Consider the following 22,062-nt stretch of genomic DNA (forward strand, 5'->3'; position numbering starts at 1 on the left):
TGTTTGGAGACATTGAATCACTCCCAATTATGTGTTCTAACAATTGCCCAATTGCACCTCATACAACTTCAGCCTTGAGTTTCTCTTCTTAAATTCCTTTACAGCGCTCGTGAAAACATTGATTGTTCTGTAAAGGCTAAATAAATGCCTAATTGCATTTCAATAATGTATTTTTCTCCAAAACAATTTTTTAAAACCACTCACAGATAAACCCATTGCCATTTTAATACTGTGCATGAAACATGAGTTTTTATTCAGGGTGAAATCCTGGCCCCAATGAAATCAATGGGAGTTTTGCCATTGACTTCAGTGGGGCCAAGATTTCTCCCTTGATGCACATGATATATTTTTCCTGACATTTAGAATGATGAAACAGCCCTGGTTCTGATTAGCCCAGGGTATAAATAGTATCACTCAACTAGAGCAAAATTCAAATCAAACCTCAGGCATCTTTGCTGATGCTGCTTTGTTTTGCAGGGCTGTGTGCTCATGGAGAGACCCAAATGGCCATTTGGAGTCAAGGACTCCATCTGAGCCCCCTTCTCTGGGTTTACACTTCAGGGTACACGGGGAGAAAAGGGTTAGTAAGCATGGAGGCATCCAGTCATATGTCTTGTGACATACATTTTTCCAGCGTGAATTCTTCATTAAAAAGGAACCCTTGATGTCTCACAGCTTGTTACCAAATTGGGCCTTGACTCTTAATATAATTTAGATGAGTTTAAAATATACTTCTAAGAAAAGCTGCCTCCACATTTATAAAAATTGTATACCATAATATTAGGGAGAAATCAGCTGCTTGTTTTGACAAGTTTCATTTTTTTTAGTATCTTATGAATATATTTTAACCTGCTGCTTTATGTTTGAATCAGCAGCACTGAAGGAGGAAAGCAACATAGTTGGATTTCTGAGACTATCCAATAAATTGCTTGCATATTGCACAGAAGAAAAAATTATTTTTAACCTTTTCCTAAAATTTAGGTCCCTTTTTTAGATAGAAGGAGTCATTGGAAAGCAGAACTAGTGGAGACACAGTGACAGAGATGAACAGATGCTGAATGTAGAGGGGAATTGTCTCAATCAAGTCATTTACTTTGCAGAGTTACTCCAAAGCTTCCAGGACATGTGTAGTTCCCCTGGCCATCCTCAGAGCATCTTCCAGACATCTCCAGCATGGATGGAGCTCACCAGCTGGGGGGAGGCTCTCTCCATAAGTGGGGAGGCTGTGGCACAGCCCCTCTGCTCCTGCTGCCCCTCCCCGATCCCCCCTTATCTCCACCACTCCCTTATCAGCCTCTGCAGCACACATGGGGCTGTGATATTTCATGAGACATGATAGAGAGTAAGGACCTGCTATTGGCCTGCTATTCAGGCAAAACTCCCACTGGCATCTCTGAGCCCTTAAATAGTACAGCATGTTGCAAGTGGAATTGTTTATTGTGTTCAGTCGGAGCCGGCTACAGCCAGCTCTCACTACTGACTCAACTCCACGAAATCTCACCCTCCTGTCATCCCACACTGCTGCACTCACTGGGCCCAGCTCTGTTTCCACTTAAATGCTGGGGGAAAATGGAGTTAGGATTGCTCCACCATCTCCTTCTGAATTCTTTTCACTCTTGAAAAACTGCGCGAGAGTCTCAAAGATGAAGACAGCAGCTCAGGCACTGTGTTGGTTGTGTGATTCACACAGCCCTGGCAGCCAGGGGTGACCTGAGCCCAGGATCTGCTGTTCCTGAAGCTCAGCCCTCTGAATATCAGCAGATCAAACCCATGGAGTGGCTCAAGGTGAATATCAGCAGCAGGATTTGATCCCCAGTGTGTCAAACAGATAAACTGTCCCTGCTCTCCTGTTTTGTGCTCCAGTAGCATCCAAGCAGAGCTCCTTGCTGCAGATTTATCCCCAACCATCAAACAGTGTCTGAACATAGGACCTACAGGCATTATTGCAACTTACTTAGCTTTATAAAGCACCCTTGCAGCCTTATTAACACACACCCCTGGGGAATGCTGCATGCAGCAGGTTGTTTTGTCGTTTTGGCTGTGTTAAAATTCATCTGGTATCTCTTTCTTGCTAAGTGCAGGTAGACACACACTCTTGAGTGAATAGGATATGCTCCACTTGTGAAGTGTAGAAGCAGGTCAATAGACAACTTTCAAAAGGAACCATTTAGGATAATTAAGCAGCACATACACACCAGCAAGAGTTTATTTTGTATTGGAAGGCATGTGGTTAGGGAAACAATAGCAGTTTTTTCCCTGGAGAACGTTAATTAAATTGAACACCCTGGAAAACTGAACTATTCTTACCACAAATCTATAAATCAAACTGTTCTGTTTGCTTAATATAATGCTTTGCTATTCTAGTCACACTGAAGTGGGCCAGCCACACAATGCCAAGATATTTCCATGATGAGCACATTAGAAACACTGATTGACTATAGATCTTATGGATGTGAGGCCAAACCCGTATCTCATTTACTCCAGAATAACCAAGATCAAAATCTGGCCCACACTGTTCAGATTAGTGCATAAATAACATGAAAGGTTTGTGAGCTCTGCAGCAGATGCATTATGTACTTGTTATTTGTGCTGTAGAAGTCCCTGGCAACTCCAGCAAGGCACCAGGACTCTGCTGTGTGAGGTGCTGTGCAAACACAGGGCAAAAAGGATTTCTCTTTCTGCTTTGCCAAAGTAGCTTGAAAGTACCTGTGAGCAGATATTCACCTCCCTAACTTATCTCAGCAGGGTGAGGGAGCAGCATTCTCTGCTAGAGGTACAGGACAGGCATGAGCAGCCTGGTCTGCTTGGTCCTGTCCTCTCACAGGCTAAAGGGGCTCTTTTTGCTAAGAGATATTGTGACTCTGAAGCTGAGATTCACAAATTTTGTACCCAGGGGCCAGCTGAATTTTCATCTGGCGTAAAGTGAATTTCTCATCCAGGCTGAGGCTGCCTGCAGGGGTTTGGCCAGCTCAGCAGCAGCCCCTGAGAGCATCACCCACAGCAGGGCTCCAGTGCCACAGTGGCTTCAGCTGCCACTCAGGTTTGCATCACAAGACACATCAAAACACGCTGCACACATGGTGCAAACCTGGTGAAGCGTTTTCATGTTTTCCTGAGTGGGCTGTGACTCAGGTTCCCATGGAAAACCCTTGCATGCAGTTGTTTCCCTTCACACGCAGTTGTTACTCATTGGAAAAAAAGGTCATTTTAGCTCCAGCCTGCCAGCTTGTTATCTATGTCTCACTTAGAAGCTAAATAGAATTTAGGCAAGGAAAAGATCCAAAATTTCAGGCTCTGAAGGGAATTTTGCTTGCGCTGAGGAAATCAGTTTAATATCTGGCTGTGTGCTCTGCAGAAGCAATGCCCAGGAGTGAGCGTGTCCCTGAGACAGGGGCAGGCTCCATGCACAGAGGAATGGAGGAGCCACACCAGCCTGCACAGGGAAATCACTGCCTGCAGTGGATCAGCATCTCTGGAAGAGGTGCTTCTTGAAGTGCTCCGAGAGATGAATAATTGGGAATGGTCCTTGTGGTATACAGAAGGTTTTCTGGGGCTTGTTTGCATCACAGAACTTGTATCAGTCAGCAGAGCAAAGATGGAGACAGCTGGGCTTGGATAGCCATGGGAATATAGAATTCAAAGGCCACACTGTCCCCTGAGCAGCTCAAACTCACCAGTGACACTCTGCTGTGCCCTCACTGTAAGGTCACCTGCACAGCATCCCAGCACTGAAAATAAAAACTTCTGACACCAGTCATGACAAAAAGCAGCCTCATTTGTTACAATCTGCAAGTCCTGTTCATTGGAAAATCAAAACAGGTGGCTTTTTCCACCAGTCACAGGGTGGCAGCTGAAAGATTTGCACAAATTTCTACTTTCTTTTCCAAGCAATGCTCACTCACCCTCTTTCGACCTCATCCCTGGGCCAGAAGTGGGAAAGTTTCCAGTGTTTGACCTGATGGCTCCATTCAGAATAGCAATTTTATCTTGAATTAATAAGGCTGGGTGACAGTGGATAGGCAGGAAAAGACAGATATTTTTTGTCCCCCTAGAAAACTAAGTGACAGTATGGAACAGTGACTATTAATATCTGCTCAGTTCTGTCACAATTTACTGGCCTTCATTTGTGAGATAAAATGCAAAGCCTTTATTTTACAGCATGTAAAGTTACTGATCTTTAATATATAGCCCAAATATATACCCACTGGAATGGTTTAGCTGCTACTGGATTGCAGTTATCACTAGTAAAAAAAAGACAATTCCTCAGCAGTAAAACAGTGTCATGAGATGTGCACGGCTGTAACTTTCCAAGCCATGTAATTTAGCCTTTCTGAGGGAGTTATTTCTGATTGTGTCATGTATGAATGTTTTGGGCTCTCTCACAAGAATTGCAGAAATATGTTATATTGAGGGAGAGATCTGGTATAAATCACACTTGTTCAGCCAGACATCAGTCACATCACAGGGAAAAATGAACGCTTCTTTCGCTCTCGTGTCTGACCCCTCCAACACAGTATTGTCCCCGCTAATGAGCTGAACATTTTTGCTGATTTGTTACATGCAGCAAATATAGAAGCAATGAAACCCATCTGTGTAATTTATTCATTGATTTGGACTTGAATCCAAGTGTGTTTTAAGTAGTTCTTGTCTGCATGCATGTGTGAGAGAGAGAAGAGCTCATCAAAAACAAAAAGTCTTAAACTTACCTGCTTGAAATATTTATGAATAATGGAAAATACCCTGGATCTCCTCCTCTGCAACCCAGCAGCCATTTCAGAAATGGTTTAGTGTTAAGTAAGGGCTGCTGGTTTCAGCCCCATATTTGCAGTAAGATCAAAAGATCATTTTTAGGGAGGTCTCCTGACAATCCTTTCCATTCTAAAAATAAACAAATAAAATTATCAGGGAAGGATGGAAAGCCGTAATAAAATAAAGCAAGCTCAAACACACTTTATATCTCCTCCTTAATGCTGAAAATATACATTGTGATGGTAGTTTTGTGCATTCCCTATGATTTCAACTTTCTGTAAAACAGTTTTAATTTGGGGAGGTGTCACTGTTTCTACCCAGAGCTCTTCAAAACATTGCTGATTCCAAGTCACCTGTTAAAATCTATTTTCCTTTAAGCTACCTAAGGGCCTATCTCTTTTATTTCAGAAACAAAGCTGTGTTGTGAAGGAATTGGTTTTAAGCAGTTGGTTTGAGCCTGTCTAAGGTTCTATTTCACATCTCCAGCCACTGTGGATATTTGGTTTGGGATGCAGGGGCTGTATAAAGCCTCCCACACAAACATTCCCACCTGCACAAGCAGCTCTTTCTGTGCTCTATTATGAATGACAGAGAGAGGTTTATTGAGCAAAGTTTATGGAGAGGGGAAGGTTTGCATGTCCATCCCGAACTTTCTGATCACACAGCTGCCTTCTGGATGGGAAATGCAAAGGCAGAGGTGCTGGATGGTGCTCCTGCTCTGCAGACACCTTCTGCTTCATAATTCCAGCAGGCTGATGCCAAACCTCACAGGATCCCAATGAAGAAAGGGAAGGAAAAAAAAATAAATTTAAAAAAGAAAGGAGAACAGATTAAACAGAGGTTATATTACACTCAGCAAATGGAGTAACAGTCTGATTGAACACAGACAGGGTTCGCTCAGAAACCCTCCTTTCTTTCTTTACAAGTGGAACATTAACGAGCTGACCAGCTCTGAGGTAAGTCAGACTTTTTCTCCATTCTGCAGATTTTTTGGTTTATTATTTTCTCCCCTGACTGAGTGCTGGTTGCAACAGATTAACAGGTCACCGGACTGGCCCTGAGAATTGCTGCCAATTACTCGTCCCCGCCTGTTGCTCTGCGCTCTAATGGCATCATTTACGGTGCGCCCTCCCCGGCTGAGATAAATCTGTCGAGGGGCAAGTGGGGCTCATCATTCCGGGGGTAAACGATGCTTTTTGCTTCTTCTTGAGCAGGAGCCCGCAAAGGGACACGGAGGTGCCGGGTCCGGCCCCTCCTCTCCGAATCTCCGAGCCCGATCCTCAGCAGCGACAGCGAGAAACATCTGAACCAACAGAGCATCGCTTACTCACAGAACCGACAGCCCTATCACTCGAACTGGTTCAAATTAGTCGACGCCACATTCTTCTCCTTCTGTGTGTTTTGTTTTCCGCCTATTTTTTTTTTTTTTCCTTTCCCACCTTTAAACGGGGATGTAAAACTGCTCTGTTTCACCCGGCTGAACGCGAAAACAGCCCCGCGGAGGGGAGGGAGAAGCGGCGGGCAGAGCTGGAGCGGTGAGGAGGGAGACGCAGGAGATGCGCAGGCAGGCAGGAGATGCGCAGGCAGGAGATGGGCGGGCAGGAGGAGATGCGCGCCCGCGGGAGGCTGCGGAGTGTTCCTCAGCCCGGGCAGTGTTCCTCAGCCCTGGCTTCCCCAAGGCAACTTACCTTCGGGACATGTGCGGATGGAACCGTGGGGACATAAAAATCAAATTACAGGCGTGTATAAAGACAGAGCCCTTCGCTGGCAGCGGGGATGATTAAACGGAGCAGCTCCGGAAACCTCCTGTATGAATATTTCATGCGAAATGATGCGATCCCCCCCAAGGTACAAGGGCCCTGCTTAATTAAACTGGTGTAAACGTTGCCTTTTACTCCTTTTTTATTTAAGTTATGGGGAGGAGCGGGCAGATTGGCCGAGTTTTACCCTTACACCAGAAAATGAAGGAGCAGCTTTTCCACGGGAGGGGGAACGGCTGGGAGCATCCGCGGGGCCGGGTGCGGGGACAGGGACCCTGGGGGGACATGGGAGTCGCTGGCTGGGACAGGCGAAGCTCAGGCGATGGCAGAGGAGGGCAGGGACAAGCTCTGGGCCCGCGTTTGCCCTCCCGCATCTCCATCCTTTCCCGCGGGAACGAGAAAGGACTGCTGGCCGCTGTCAGTCCCCGTTCGCTGCCACCCAGCTAAAAGCCACCCCTCGCCTGTCTCTGACCCTCGTGTAAGGGTGGAAAAGGAGCCAGAGCGGCTCTTCCCGCAAGACGAGCCCCTGCCCACCGACGTACGAGGCGGGGAAGGTGGATTGGGGTCCCGAGGGCGGCTGGGGGGGTCCCTGCCGGGTCCCTGGCGGGGCTGAGCCCCCGGGGATGTGATGGCAACCCCGCGGTTTCCATGGCGATGCTGGGCCCCGCCACGCAGGACAGCCCGAGCCCTCCCTTCCTGCCTTTCCAAGGCCGGGATGAGGCGCTCGGGTGGGAGAAGCGCCCACTGGGGAGAGGGAAAAGGAGGAGCCGCCCTGCCCACCCCGCCCGGCACTGCTGGCACCGCTCCCGCCCGCCGGGACCCTCCGCTCTGCCCAGCGGGGCTTTGGATCTGCAGGGAAATCCTACGAAAACACCGACCCCAACCTCCCAGGACTGCGCCACAATGGTGGGAAGGAAGCGGATTTCCGACAGCCCTTGACTCTCCTAAAGAAAAACTGGCTTGAATTTCCGAGTCGGTCCGGAGCTGAACTCACGGCCCTTCCTCCAGATTCCTGACAATGTCCCTGTTCCATTCAATCCCACAAATCCCACACCGGGACCTTGGCTTGTCCTTATACACGACATTTCCTTCCTTCCTTCCTTCCTTCCTTCCTTCCTCCACTTCCTTCCGCCACTTCCTTCCGTCCTTCCTTCCTTCCGCCACTTCCTTCCGCCACTTCCTTCCGCCACTTCCTTCCGCCACTTCCTTCCGCCACTTCCTTCCTTCCGCCACTTCCTTCCTTCCGCCACTTCCTTCCACCACTTCCCTCTCCCTTTTTTCTCTCTTTTCCCCTATCTCTCACACACACTTTTCCATCTTTATTTTTCTCTCTTTTTCTTTTCCTCTCTGTTTCCTTGCAGATTTTAATCAGTGCAGGGCTTTCTATTATTTTGCATTCCCGGGGAATTTAAATAAAATAACGTTATTCTTATGAAAATACCTTTCCGTGGTTTATTTGAACAGCCTTTACTCTTCCAAATCACATCTTCCCCTTCTCTCTCTTTCCCTTGATTCTGAGCAGATATTTGGCAGCCCACGGAGAAGCAGGTAAGGTGTGGGCTACAAAAAGGCAACGTGCTTACCGGGACGAGGAGAGTGGCACAGAAGATAACTCACTGAAAAAGGTTTTTAAATCATATTTGGATCCTAAACTTCCCATTGCAGCAAACGCCTCCTCTCGACACACGTATGCCAAATAAAACAGCCGTGATCGCGTGGATTATAAATGAGATCACAGAAGAGTTTATCTGGGAATATCTCAGTCTCGCAACCCACAAGAATGCACTTTCTTCCCTGCCTCTGATACCCACTTGCTGATCTAAAGATAAAATAACAGCCGTGCTTGTATTCTCCGGCCTTGAGGAGAAAGTCGGGACTTCGCGCGTTCTGTGAACACAGCAAAACCACAGAAAGGTTGTTCAAATACTGATAAAGCCAGGAGTGTAACTCCACAGAAACACTGGGATCCAGCAGCTTCTCATGAGTCAGGCTTGGATCAGCTGCTGCTTCCAGGCGTGCGGGATCTGACAGATGAGTTTCCACACCTTATCTAAGTTTGTTTGTGTCCAGGTCACCAACACTCATTCAGACAACACTTTCACTGGGGAAAATTGTTTCGAATTCTTCATTCCTTTTTTTTTCTTTTTTTTTTTTAATTCCTTTTTAAATAAAAACCAAAATTATATAGGAAAAGGGAACCAAAAAAAAAAACCAAAAACAAAAACAAAAAAACCGCAGCTGAAGCCGAGCATCTCTGCTCTTCTGGACTGTTCCCTTCCTGACTGGAAATCCCTGAAACTTTCCAGAGCTCCATGTGTCAGGCGGGAGAGAGTGGAGCGGGGAAAGAGGATACTGCTAGCCTGTCCTTTCCTTTACAGGTAAAGGACTTTCAGAAAGGTAATTCCAAGCAGGAGTCTGGGTAAGAACATTGCTCCCTGCGGAGCGGCTTTCTGCCCCCTCCAAGCCCCCAAGGAACGTTTCCAGGCGGTGCAGGAGGCACGGAGATCCCCGCTCCCGCTTTATAGCCAGGCTGTAAACGCCTCGCCGAGGTTTACTCACACTCAAACGCTTAATTAAGAAAACATTAAGGGTCCAGCTTAAACCAACAAAAGCCAAGCAGCTCCGAGACGGGTTCCCACTTTCCACACGGCGGCTGCGAGCCCGCTCCCCGCTCAGAGCCTCCGTCCCTCCATCCCCTCTGGATGGGGCTGGGGCTGCCCGAGTGCCCGAGCTCCGCATCCCTCTCTCCTCCTGCGGGGCCTCTTCCCGATTTCCAGGGGGAATCGGCACCCAAAGCCTTTCCCGCCCCTTCCCTCAGCCCAGACGGACCAAACGCAGCCGGGACTGAATTTTTTTGGAGCCTTCTCCCCAGAATGTGAAGGAAAGAACTCCTCGGGGAGGACTCGGCGTTCCCCAGCCGGTCCTGGGCTCTGTGAGAGCGCAGCCGGGGTGGGGTGATGGGGATGTCCCCTCCTGTGCCCGGCCAGTCCTCACCACCCCGCGCAGAGGATCAGGGCTTTTCTACCTGTCCGGGATGACAGGCCGAGTTTCTTCGGACTGTGAGATCCCCTGCTTCCCCCAGATCCTGCCTCTGCCTGCTCCCTATTATTTAACTGTCCCAGGGAAAAAAAAATCGGTCACTTTTTCTGTCCGTCCAGCCTTGGGGAAGGAAGCAGAATTAACACGGGGGAGGCGACGTGCGGAGCATTGGCAGAAAAGCGTGGACTTTGTTTTAAGACATCAAAAAGGAAGGGCAGAAAAGGATGGACACTACCTTCCAATACACTTTAGTTGGCTGGTGACAAAAACTCCGGGCATGCTCTGAATGCGTAATTACCCCCAACTGAAAATTCCCTATCTAATTTGATATTTGGTGCTCAGCAGAAGCTAGCCTTCGTAAATAATATACAAAGTAAGAAACCTAATCCAGCAGGCTAGAATGTTTAATTCATCATTATGCGAGCTAATTGGAAGGTGATTATATGGTAATTGCTCATTAGTGGTGTATATTTATCGCTGTACCTTATGTCAAGGCCATGGGAATTGTGTAGAGTCTGTTCTCTCATTTCAAGGATCAGTTTCAGAAGCAGGAGCAAAGCGGGCGAGATCAAGTTCTTCCTGACGTCAGGTCCAGCCGTGGGCGATGGAGAGCGGCTCTATAAATGCTCTCAGCAGCCGGGGCTCCGGCCGGGCCGTGCGGGGACAGGGGGCTGCCGAGACAGCCACGGCAGGGACAAGGATGAGGATGAGGATGAGGCTGAGGATGAGGATGAGGATGAGAGAAGGCAGATCCTGCCTTCCCCGCTCCGGCCAGGGCGGCCACCTGCGGGGCGGGCTGAGCCGGGTGCCCGCAGCATCCTCCCTCCCTCCCGGCCGCGCCTGGCGGGGACACCCGGGCAAAGAGGGGTCCGGGGGCACCGGGAGGGTTCCCCCACAGCCCACGGGTGGCGTTCCCCGCAACAGGCGCTAATTGCCAAAGGTCAATGAAAAGCGAGAGGAGGAAGGTGATTAATGGCCCTTTCGGTCCCAGGCGTGGGCCACGGGCAGGGCTGCGAGTGTCGCACCAGGGGAGAGGCTGGCGGGGAGCGAGGTTACGGCTCGGGGTCAGGAGGTTCTCTAAACTCCCGCTTCCCCCTCGCAGCGGGACCCTTTGCAGAGGTAAATCAATGGCTCTGTGAGCTCCGGGCGGGGATGAGCCGCGGATGGACACGGCAGCGGGGCTGGGAGAATCCCGTTCAGCAGGAAACCCGGCCCGGGCGGCTCTGCCTGTTTCCTACGGGCTGGGCGCTAATTAGGGGGGACCGCTAATTTCCGCCGAGCCCTCGCAGGTAACAGCGCGATCCGTCAGGGGAGGAAGGCAAATAAACAGCGTTTAAACACAACAGAGCGAACAGAACGAGGCCTCACCCCGGTCCAGCGGCACAGAGAGGGCTGCATGGGTGCGGGCTTGCCACGCGTGGGGAGCGCAAATCCCAGCGGTGGGAAGCAACCCGGCTGGGAGCCGCTGGCTGTATCCGAGGGGAAAGGGTTAAACCCCCAAGGCCGGAGGGGTCAGGTCCCGGAGGGTGGTGATGCTGGGGGCTCTCGGGCTGAGAGGGGCAGGGAAGGCGAGGGGAGGGATGCGCTGACCTTGGCCGACAGAGCCGAGCGGAGGAGGAGGGACAGCAGCGGAGAGTGCCCCGGCAGCCCGGAGCCCAGCCCGGAGCCCAGCCCCGCTCCCGGGACGCTGCGCGGGGCAGCGCGCTCCGCTCCGCACCCGCGGCCGCCGGGCAGCGCTGCCAGGAGCGGCCCCGGGGTGAAGGGTGCGGGGTGTGGGGGTCCCCGCCTGTCCTGCATCCCCCGGCCAAATCCCCCGCCGGGCACCCAGGGGGATTTTCACCCGCGCGTCCTACGAAGGGAGAGCCGGTCCCCGGCAGCCGTCCCCCAGCTTTCCTTCAAAAAAGCCGTAAAAATCCGCCCGAGTTTGCAATTAGCCACCCGAAATCCGCGCTCCCTCCCCCTCCACCCCTCTGAGTTATTTAATGTAAAATGTATTTTTGAACACCCGCTCGGATAGCATCTCGCCAATATTTATATTTCCACGTTGCCTGGCATCCACTGTCCCACATTAGACTCTGCCTCTCTCTCCCTCTCTCTAATCCTGCCACTTTAAATAGATGAATTAATAAAGCAAATGAGGGTCTAATAAGCTGACTGTCCTGCCTATTGAGGCAGGGGGAGAGAGACTAGAAAGTGCGCCAAATTTGTTTGCAGTGGATCAAGGCTAGCCGCCTTTGCTTCACTTTCTTTATCTTAATTCCGACTTGAAAAGATATAATTATCTAGTTTGAACAGAGCTGCTATCAAATCCTTCTCTAGGCAAGGCAGGGGAGAGCTGGAGTGGATTGCAGTGTTCTGAGCCGCTTGGTGCAGCCGGAGATAGGGAGTAATGAAGTTGTGGAGTCCTGAGATACAAAGGGCATTAACCTCATTAGCATGAAACCTTTTCTTCTAACCATTGTGGGACCCTTTCAGACTCCTAATCCCCCCTATTTTCAAAGCTGGGTTTGTAATAAAGCTTTTAGGGTTTTTTTTCAAAGCTAATGGCATTCTCTGAAGATTTTATTGCTGTTACGCTACATAGGACGCTTAATTTTTTCCCCCTCTCTCCCTCTCTTCCCTCACAGTTTAAAAAAAAAAAAAAAAAAAAAAAAAGGGTAGGGGGAGAAATATATGGTTCCTGCAGAAATAATCCTTTTATCAAGATGGGAAACAATTTCTAGAAAGGCCCAAATCTGCTGTTCGGCCGCGATGCGTTTAATGTTTGCCCATTTGCCCGGGTTTGAAGTGGGGAGCGAGGCAGCCCGGGCAGGTTCAGGGGGAATGTGCGTCCTGCTTGGCTTCCAGATCTGCCCCATCAGCTGCTCCAGGAGGCAAGAAACGCGGCGAGAAGTTTACCTTGGGAATAGCTCTACTAAATAATTAGCCTGGGTTTAAATGGAAGGGACTGCATTGCGACATGCGTCCTAACCCTGACTGGGCCTCTCTCATATTTGTAGCACAAGTGAATGGAAAGTCACCGGGATTGTATAAGAAGAGATGCTTAAAAAAAAAAATAAAAAGATGGGATCTTTTTAAAAAAAATTAAATTTACATAGTACCCGATAGAGCCAACACGTGCACAGAATGTCTAATCTTAACTTTTCAAGGCAGTATGTTTAACAAAGCTCGTATTTTTGCGATGCATTGTAACTTCGCCTTATCACAGTGTAAAGGGTAGTCAGATTGTCCTAAATTATGTCCAACTAGCCCCCCTGGATCCACGGATTAAGAGATTAAAGGAGACCACTGGGCAATGCCTCCTCTTTCCCCTTCATATTCCTGGTATGATAATTGCCTAAACTGATTTGCACTTTCACAAAAGCTTGCAGGATTCTTTGTAGCTCGAACAGAGCAGACGAGGTTTCTCTATCAATGGAAATAAAACTGATTAATGCAGTCTATCAGGCTAAGGAGCAAATGAAGCATGAAAAAACAACTGTGTACCCCCAGAAAACCAGCTAGTTTCCTCAAGGACCCAGAGCAACATTTCTTTTCTTTTTTTTTTTTTTTTTTCCCTTTCCCCCACCTCTTTAATGTCAGAGTTTTACTCCGTGCCCAGGATCGCTCCCTGAGAGCGGCAGGGACAGCAGCAGCCTCTGCTCACAGGACCTGCTCCTGCTCCTCACCGCACCGACCTGCACGGGGGACGAAAACGATGGGGGAAAATACCAAAAAAAAAATTAAAAATAGAAAAAAAATCCTTTCTCGCTAAATAAAGAGCGTACTTTAGCCTAGGAAAGCCTCTCTCGGCGGTTTCACCATCACGGTCCGCGCTCCAGTTCCCAACCAGGGAAGGGGCTGGGTTTCTCCTCGAGGTTTTTGTTTGGTTGGTCGGTTCTGTTTCGGGGGGTTTGGGGTATTTATACACAGCAAGTGCGCCTCTGCGGCTTATTTTCAGAGGTCTATTTAGCAGCCAGCGAATGCAATAAGAAAATGCGCCGATGGCCGCAGGAATGCGCGGCGCGGCCGCGGGGGTTCAGCAGCTCAAAACAAGGCGGTGTGAAGGGAAATTTCTCGGAAATTTCGGTTTCCGAGAAATTTGGGGGTGAAAGGGAAAAGATATTGCTTAAAAAATTAGGGCATATTGATAAATCTTTATTGACAAAATATTGACAATGACATACTTCTTGGAAGTATATAGTGTGTTAGAATTCTAACAAATTAAACACAAAACACAAAAATATTTACATTCTGGTATAGGAGACATGAAGGAAACATTTGTCACTTTTTTTTTTTTTTTTTAGTAGCTCTATGATCTCGGAATATTATAAGGTCAGTGCTTGAAAATTGACCCAATGAAAATGGTCATTAGAAAAAAAAAATCAATCCGCGATTTTAAGTCCCTTTTCTCTGGATCCTCCCAGCCTAGAAGGTGTCCCCACCGCCAAAATTGGTCGCTGGGTTGGCGCTTTATAAATCTTTAAAAAAAAAAGTAATCATCATCCGGTTTTGCAATGGGGATACAGTTGGGGGGAGGGGGGAGATAATTCCATTTGATTTTTTTTTTTTTCCCCAGCAAAAGTTATGACCAAGCCCAACCTCCCCCGCCCCCCCGCCTTTCCCTCCCGTCCCTCCCCTCCCCACCGTGTTTGTCCATCCGGAAGGAACACTATGCTTTGTTACTGCTACTTCATTTAGCTTTCACAAACACTTTGACGCCAGAAGTTATTATAAAATGTTTACAGACTGCACATTTCTCGTAAAATAAAATTAAAAAGCACACAGAACCTGTCTTAAAGGGAAAAAAAATTACAATTCATTTCTGTCTTTAGGAACCGGAGTAATTTTTTCCCGGTTTTTTCTTTTTTTTTTTTTTTCCCCAGACGGCTTTACACATGCAATTCAAGTTTCTGAAACAGGTGTGGGTTTTGGCTGCTTATGGAAATTTCTCTTTCAAAGACGGAAAAAAACCGTGAAGTGCAAAATGTCCCGTAAGGTGTTAATTTTTCTGGTTTGGTTGGGGGGCTTTTTTTTTTTTTTTTTTTTTTGCTTCTATTTTTTTTTCCTTTTTAAGCTTTTTTTCTATATAATTTTTTAATTTTTTTGTTTTGTTTTTACGTTATGCTTTTAAAAGTGGACTGCGATAAACGGAATACCTGTCAATCACCTCGTCCCGGTGTTTTGGCTCGGATTGACAGATCCCTTTTGGCAGAGCGGTGCCGGCAGTGCCACAGTCCGGAGCCCTCGCTGGCTGCCCTCGCTCGCTCCCAGCTCCCTCCCGGGCTGTGATGAAGATCGCTGGGATGAAGATCTCCGTGTCCTTCCCCGCACCGCCACGCCGCGGGGCTGGCTCGGTGGCTGTGGGGGGTGAGCCTTTAACACTTTCGGTTCATGGGGTGCTGGCTTGGAAAAGTCCAAAAGTGCCAGTTTTTTAATCGTCCGACGTGACGTCGATTTCCTCTGGGCTGGCTTGTTTGGTGGCGATTCTCCACCGGTTAATGTGATGAGTCCCTTTTTTCTTCTGTTGTGAGTCTGAACCTTCCTCTTCCAACTTTTGCCTCTTGAACTTTGTCCGTCTGTTCTGAAACCATACTTTTACCTGCGGGAGGAAAGGCACCGGGCGTTAATCCTGCCCGGACCGGGGAGATGCTTCGCTCCCTATTGCTCCGTGCGCCACCGAGCCGCGCCGCGCTCTGTCCCCACCGTGTCCCCTCTGCTGTCACCCTGGCCAGTTTGGCGAGCAGAACCAGGACCCCTCTATCTAAATCTCTGCCAGAAATGCTCGGCCAGGCCGCCCCACGCCCTCCGGAGCGCTCAGCAGCGGCGGCACCGCCGGGGGATGCTCCTGGAGCTTCCGAGGGCGCGCAGCCCCGAGCAGCGCCCAGGTAGACCAAGCAGCGTGGGGCTCGTCACCTCGACGGCCCCGATGCCCGGAGAGGCTCCAGTTCCCCGATTCTAGCGAAGTTCCCCGCTCCTAGCGGGGTGTGCCCCCTCTCCAGCCCCGGGAGAGCCGTCGGGGCCGCGCCGGCCGCGGGGCTCCCACCTGCCCGGCAGAGCAGAGCCAAGGCAGGGCCTCGTCCGTTCTAAAGGGGACCAGGATGGGGCTGGGGGGAGGACGCACGGGATTTTTTTCCTCGTGGAAAAGCGAATAAAATGTACCAAAATGGCCCGAATAGCAAAACGCCCAGCGTCACCCTGGGACGCGCCATCCAGGAGTGATCGCGGTAAGGGGCATCATAAATGTCCCTCTGGTTTTGTTCAGCGCCGCGTAAATCTGACTGAACCATCCGGCAGCTGACTTCAGTGCTTTAATTACAGATAGTATTGATCTGGGAGCTATCTCCAGGGCTGGCCACGCTCCTTGTAGCGTCCAAAGGTAAACTTTTTTTTTTTTTTTTAGAAAAAAGCAATTTAAACTCTGGTTCTGTCTGAAAGTGCCTGATAAAGGCCTCAGCAAGGGGGGGAAAGGGAACTGGAGCATTTTAATAAGCTGGTTTAACCCGCTTCGCTGCCTCTTCAGAACAGAGACCTGACTGGCCGGACACACATCTCTGCTGCATTTTCATATTCTCCAAAAGTCCCCCATTAAAAAGCTGAGCGGGGAACAAGGGGTGAGTTTAATTTGCTTTTAGTTTGCTAATTGAAGGGGAGGACGGTTCATTTCTGCACGCTGATCTCCCAAAAGGGAGCTCATTTGTAGGGGACTGGGGGTTTGACATCCGGACAAAAGACCCCAACCAGCTTCGGAATCAAGCAGCACAAAGACCACCTTAAATACAGCTTTCCAGTAGAAATAAGCCTGTGACCGGTCCCTTGTTCGGGGAACCTCATAAAAGTGGCGATCCCTTTTTATTGTTTTGTTAGGGAGACATTTTAAAACAAAAGCTCCAACCTCTTTATTGCTTCCCCCACGAAAAGGAGTTAAGAAAAAAAAAAAAAGTGTTACAACTTAATCCGCCCAGAGAACGCTGTGTTTACTGGGAACTTTGAACTAGGCTGCGGCTGGGTATTTTGGCTTTTTTTTTTTTTTTTTTTTTTTTTTTTAGTACAGTGCCACATACTGTAGCAGAGACAATCCCCATCTGGAACCCTCTCTCTCCACGAGTCTCCTGGAAGGGCACACAACAAAAACCCCGACACAACAACAACAACAACAACAACCACCACCAGCAATCCTCCGAACTCCAGCCTTTCTTCCGGCGGGAGAAACCCGCGTGGAAATCGCGCTCGCAGCGGGCCCGGCTGCCCCGGGTCCCGGCCGTCGGGGGGAGCCTGAGCCCGCCCCGCCGCCGCTCCCGGCCCGTTCCGAGCCGCCCCACGGGCCCCGGGCCCGGTACCTGCCGGGAGCCTCGGCCCGGCACAAACATCGCCCAGAGCCCCGCCGGAGAGACCGAGCAGGCTCCGGTGCGGTTCTGGCCCGCAGCCAGTCGGCTGGGGCTGGGGGGAGAAGGGGGATGGAAGGGGTAAGGGGGGGAATCCTTGTGAGTAATTTCTCTGCTTTTATTTTTCATCTTTCTGCCCTCCTGAACCGGCTCGTCACATCCCCTCTGCCGGCTAGAAACGAGTGAAAATTCATCCTAGGAACTGAGTTTCTGCTGTAGGGTCTGAAGGGGAGATTCTCCCCCTTGTCCCCGCATTTGTTTTGGGGGCTTTTCCCCTAACATCGAACTCCTTTATGAGGGTCACACCAATCCCGCAGCAGAACGACCGAACCCACAGATCGCGGCTCCGCTCGGGCCGGAGCTCCGGCCGGGGCTGCCCGGGGACCCCAAATCCCCAAATCGCTGCGGCTCCTCACGTCCGGCAGAGGCACCGCGACCCCGGCACGGGAAAAAGATTTTACGGCACTCAGGCTGGGGAGAACCCTCTCCCCATTGCACCGGCTCGGGATGGAGGCCTAAACACCCCCAGAACTCGCTTTTGCCCGAATCTCGGCCGGGCCGGTGGGATCTCCACAGGAGATGCCCGATGTACTTTCGCTTTCCCGGCTGCCCGATCCCTGCTCGCCCCTCACCTGAGTTTCCGTGAGGCTGAGGCTGTGTGCCAGCTGTTTTCTCTCCGCTCCTACTACATAATGGTTCTTCTCAAAGGCATGTTCCAGTCTCAGTAATTGGGATGGGGAGAAAGCTGTACGGATCCGTTTGGGTTTTCTGGCCAGTGCATTGTGCAATAGGAAGCTCTCCGGGCTGGTTTCATTCCCTGGGAAACGGGGTAAAACAGATTAATAAAACACCTTCCCCAAAAGCATTCAACAGCGCTTTTTAGCGCAAGAATTTTTGTCTCCCGCCATTACCCTCAAAATAAATTCAACTATAGTTTCTTTTTTATTTTTCAACTCCTTTTTGGTATTGAATTTTCCTTTGATAAATACATGGAGGGAAAGGATAAAGCAGGGGGAGGAGAGGACTGGTATAAATTAAAATGCTAAAACACAACCTGGGGACCACTACAGAAAATAAAGAAGAAGAAAAAAAAAAAAGAATCGGCCAGAGCACGGCTGCGGTGTCTGCGGCTACACCTCACGGCTGCCCCCCTGCCCCCCGACCACCGGAGCCTCACATCTTTCCCTGTTTGTTTGTTATTTCCATCTTCCCTTCGCGGCCAGCTGCTCTCGGGGCTCCCTGGTCGAGCCCAGCGGGCTCCGGAGCCTCCCGCCTGCTCCCCCGGCCTGTCGGGGCTTCCCTCGCCCAAAACTTCGGCCGGAGCCTTTCTGCCGCCGCTTCCCTTCGTTGTGCCGGTGTGCTGCCCGCAGCGGGGCTCCCACCGCCGCCTTCCCGGCCCCGTGACCCTCCTGCTGCCTCGGCAGCGCTGGGAACCGGCGGGGAAATAAAGAACCAAACTCCGAGGAGGCCACAGAGCGGCCATCCCATCCCATCTTATCCCATTCCATCCCATCCCATGCCGTTCCTGCCGGCCTGCATGGAGCAGGGGGTGATGAGCCGGGGTTTTTCGGGGGGCATTTCCCTCCGGGGTGCCCCTGTGCCGCTTCTCCGGGCCGGTCCTTCCAAGGTGGAAGCGGCACCGAGGGGCTCTCTCTGTAAGCGCTTTCAAAATCGTTGGAGGAGGAGGGTGTGTTTGAAATCAGGCTGTGGCTCAACACCAGGACATTTCCGCCTTTCATCTACCCCTCGTTACCAATCGCCTGGTGCCTGCGACAAATAATTTGGTGAGCGAAACCTGTAATTTTATTCTGAAAGGGTAATAATCCATTTTGTGTCTCGGAGCGCCTGGCTTTGGAGAGAGTGGCTCCTTTTTCAACCCGGCTGCAGTGGCCCGACGGTGGAAGGCCGGGGAAAATGCAACATGCAGGTGGTTTGTTTTCGTTCCGAAATAAAAAAAAAAATACAGTAAAAAAAAAAAGGGGGAGATGGATCCTTGCGAGTGGAGGCTGATTTTGTTTTGTTTGTTGATTTTCCTATAATGAGAGTGGCAGAAGCCGGACCCATTGCGGGAGAAATCGGCTCACCCCTCGGAGAAGGCGCTGCCGGTTACAAAGGGTTAAGCAAGGGGGATTTTATTGATTGTCCGCCATTGGATTCGGTTATTTCCCTTCAGCTGGTCATTAATCGCTCGGCATTTGGAGCCCCTGGCTGACCGCAGGGTCGGGATCGCTCTCCGTGCCCTTTCCCCGGCTCTCCTGCTCAGCCCCATCTCCCCGGCTGCTCCGGGGCTGGGATTCATTCCCCACACACATTTCCCTCCTCCCTTCTCTGGGTTCGCTCCGTTTCTTCCCCTCTAACGAGGGCAGCGGCTGCACTTGGGGCTCCCAGCGGCTCGGCCCCGCAGCCCGGCGGGCACCGCCGCCTTCCCGGGGAAACTCAGCCTCCCCATTCCCCGCTTCCTTCGGGGGCTCCTCTCCAGCTCCCAACACACCGGAACAAAAAATATCCACCTTTTCGTCTGCTTTTAATGGGGGCAGAAAGCTGACGGAGTCCCAGCCGGCCTTGCCTTCCCGCTCGTCCCCTCTCTCCCCGGGAAACCAAAACAAACCGGGAAAAGCGGCAAAACAAAACCAAGCCCGAGCTCCTCGGCTCTGACAGCTCTCCCAAGTTTGGCGGAGGGGGAGACAGGGACAAAAGCGCCCGGGCCCGGCCCAGCCGAGCCGAGCCGAGCCGAGCCTTCCGCTGCGGGCAGGGGCCGCCCGCCCACCGTGCCCCAACATCCGCGGGGACCGGCCGGGGGATGCGGGGCTGGGTCGGGAGGAGAGGAAAAGTTGCACGTACCTTGGAACCTGTGGCCCAGATACCGGTAGCGGTGTATTAGCCACGGGTAGAAGGTGGAGGGGTCCCTTTGCTGCGAGGCGAAGAGCGGGTGCGTGGAGTGCGAGGCAGGCAGCGGGTGGGCGGCCAGGGCGTGAGGAGGGGGCACGGGATGGACCGGCACGGCCGGGTTCGGCGGGTGCGAGACGGCCTCTGCAAAGACCAAGTCCGGGTTGGAGTAGACCCCCCTGCCAGTGGAGTGGAAGCCGTTGAGAAAAGGGTTCATCGGGCTGGAATTGGCATAGCTGAGCGCCGCCGGCCGGATAGGATCCTCGGAGCGAGACGCGGGCAAGGGGCTGTCTTTGGCCACCAGCGACTCGATGGTGAAACACCGCTTGGGTGTGGGCTGAAACATGCTGCTGCCGCGACGAGAGTCCCCGACCCAATCTCTGCCCGTCTCTCTCTGGTGCGCGGGAGACGATCCGGGGAAGTTTGCAGCAGGGAGTGACTTGAGGAGGGATAGATACACACATAAATAGACAGGGGCTGGAGGAAAAGGAGGCAGCGGCAGCCAGCGGTACCCAAAAGGGAGACACACACACACACGCACCACGCACACACTCACACACACAAAAAAAAAGTTGCTGGGAGAAGTTTCCCTCCTGCAAGGAAAAGGCGGTCGCGCCCCCCCCTCCCCCCCTAAGTCCAAAGACAATCCATGGATGTGATCGGCCCCTTCACAAGTTGTGCAAACGATTTGTTAGTTCATGAGCCTAATTAGTGCTGGGATCACATAAACAGCTTCCTCTGAAGCCTGGTAAATGGCTTGATGATTGGTCGCTATTACTCGCCTTGAGGTTGAAGGGGGAGACTCTTTAAAGTGCGTCAGAGGGGAGGCGAGCGCCGGGCAGCGCCATCGGGAGGGATGGAGCCGCGGATCGGAGTGCGGCGGGAGCGCGCCCGCCAGCGCGGGGGGAGCGCGCCTCCGCCTCCGCCCCCGCCCGCCCCGCTCGGCTCCGCGCCCCTCCGCGGCCGCGCTGCCCGCCCGCCCTCCCCTGCCGCCGCCCGGAGAGCAAGGTAGGCGGACGGGGATCGGGGGGGATGGGGGCTCAGCGGGACAGGAGATGGGGGGCCCTGCATCTCCTCGGGGGGGAGGTGGGCAGCTCCACCAGCGCGACACCCCCGTCCCTGCCACCTCTCGGGGACTCTCCGCCCGGCCAGGTTACCTTGGTCGGCCCCGGGGCGTCAGGGAGGGATGCCCCGCTTGGGAAAGGTTTCGTCCCGGTGAGAGAACGGCTCGTCCTCTTGCTCCGAACTTATTTATTTGCCCGTGGCGGCTCCGCGCAGGGCGCACCGCGCGGCGCGCAGCACAAAGCGCGGGGCAGCCGCATCGCGCACAGCGCCGGGCGCTCCAGACGGGACGGGGGATCGAGTCTCCGGTTCCAGCCTTGTCCGGATTTTCGCGTTTACCTTTGGGTCCGGAGATGATTTTAGGGCTGAGTTCTCCTCCTCCCATTGGCTGGAGCTGCAGAATAATTATGATCACATCCTAATACTCTTGGCTGGTGCTTACTGTTTATTGGTAGTTAAGGATCTATTATCTATTCATCAGCCTCCCATTTTTGCCAATTACATTCTTCTAAAGTGAAGTACCAGCAGGTATTTTGCACATTTACAATTAATGATAAAAAAATCTGGCGTACTTTAAATCTATTACGCCGCTGTGTAATTTATCTTCAAGATGCAGAATTGCTAATGTAAATTAATGTTTCTGTTGAACCAAGGGATGGGGGGGAGTCTTAAAACCAGCCTAGCGTTTCTTTCCTTCTCTCCCGGACGTTGTTTTCTATTTTCTTTCCACTTCATACACTAAAAGTCCGTTACTTCACTGCATTAAATTCTGCTAAAAAACAAATCGCCGTCTAAATGGTTGTTTCCAGTAAAGGGCGAGGCGAATTCTATTCTCCTTCCCCGCTCTCTGCTAAAAGCATCTGTTCCCAGCTCGCCGATATTTTTAACACAATACCAAAACTAGGGGATAATATAAGTGACAAAACAGTGTTGGGCACGCAGAGATGCGGCTGTTCTTGCGCCTTTGTTCGAGGCCGTGTTTCCCTTTGTGTACCCCGCGCTGTGCGCACTTTGTGGAGGGAGAAGTTCACTTTCTGTAGGAAATGTAAATCTGATCTGCAAGCGTGGGGCGGCTGCACTTACAGACACCCAGAGCCACACGTGCGTGCGAGCGCAGGGCAAAGCGAGCTTTACCCGGCGGAACTGCAGGCTTTGGGCAGATTTTCTGCGAGGTGCCGCTCTCCCAGGTCTCGAACGTTTGG

At 51.3% G+C, this 22,062-nt stretch overlaps 1 protein-coding gene across 2 annotated transcripts; it reads right to left on the minus strand.

Moving 5' to 3' along the window:
* Window positions 1-14,575: 14,575 nt before the first annotated feature.
* Window positions 14,576-21,193, minus strand: EMX2 (empty spiracles homeobox 2). 2 transcript variants are annotated; one of them, XM_064717162.1, is made up of 4 exons: window positions 20,956-21,193; window positions 19,754-20,237; window positions 17,545-17,729; window positions 14,576-15,129 (listed from the first exon to the last, which is right to left on the minus strand). In XM_064717162.1, the coding sequence occupies exons 2-4, from the start codon at window positions 20,142-20,144 to the stop codon at window positions 14,962-14,964; spliced, it is 744 nt and encodes a 247-aa protein (XP_064573232.1). In that variant the 5' UTR covers window positions 20,145-20,237; window positions 20,956-21,193; the 3' UTR covers window positions 14,576-14,961. The 2 variants fall into 2 exon arrangements, with proteins under 2 accessions (XP_064573232.1, XP_064573233.1); XM_064717163.1 differs by lacking the exons at window positions 17,545-17,729; window positions 20,956-21,193 and having other exon boundaries at window positions 14,876-15,129; window positions 19,754-20,292.
* Window positions 21,194-22,062: the final 869 nt, after the last annotated feature.

This window comes from Zonotrichia leucophrys, chromosome 6 (genome assembly GCF_028769735.1).
Source record: "Zonotrichia leucophrys gambelii isolate GWCS_2022_RI chromosome 6, RI_Zleu_2.0, whole genome shotgun sequence".
NCBI lineage: Eukaryota > Metazoa > Chordata > Aves > Passeriformes > Passerellidae > Zonotrichia > Zonotrichia leucophrys.

Bases quoted from the DNA above. Each gene is read 5' to 3' on its own strand.
- EMX2 (XM_064717162.1), bottom strand. From the start codon at position 20,144: ATGTTTCAGCCCACACCCAAGCGGTGTTTCACCATCGAGTCGCTGGTG. The intron at 17,730-19,753 runs GTACGTGCAACT...CCCGTTTCCCAG, and splicing joins TCTGGGCCACAGGTTCCAAG to GGAATGAAACCAGCCCGGAG. The intron at 15,130-17,544 runs GTGAGGGGCGAG...TTCCTCCCGCAG, and splicing joins TCAGCCTCACGGAAACTCAG to GTAAAAGTATGGTTTCAGAA.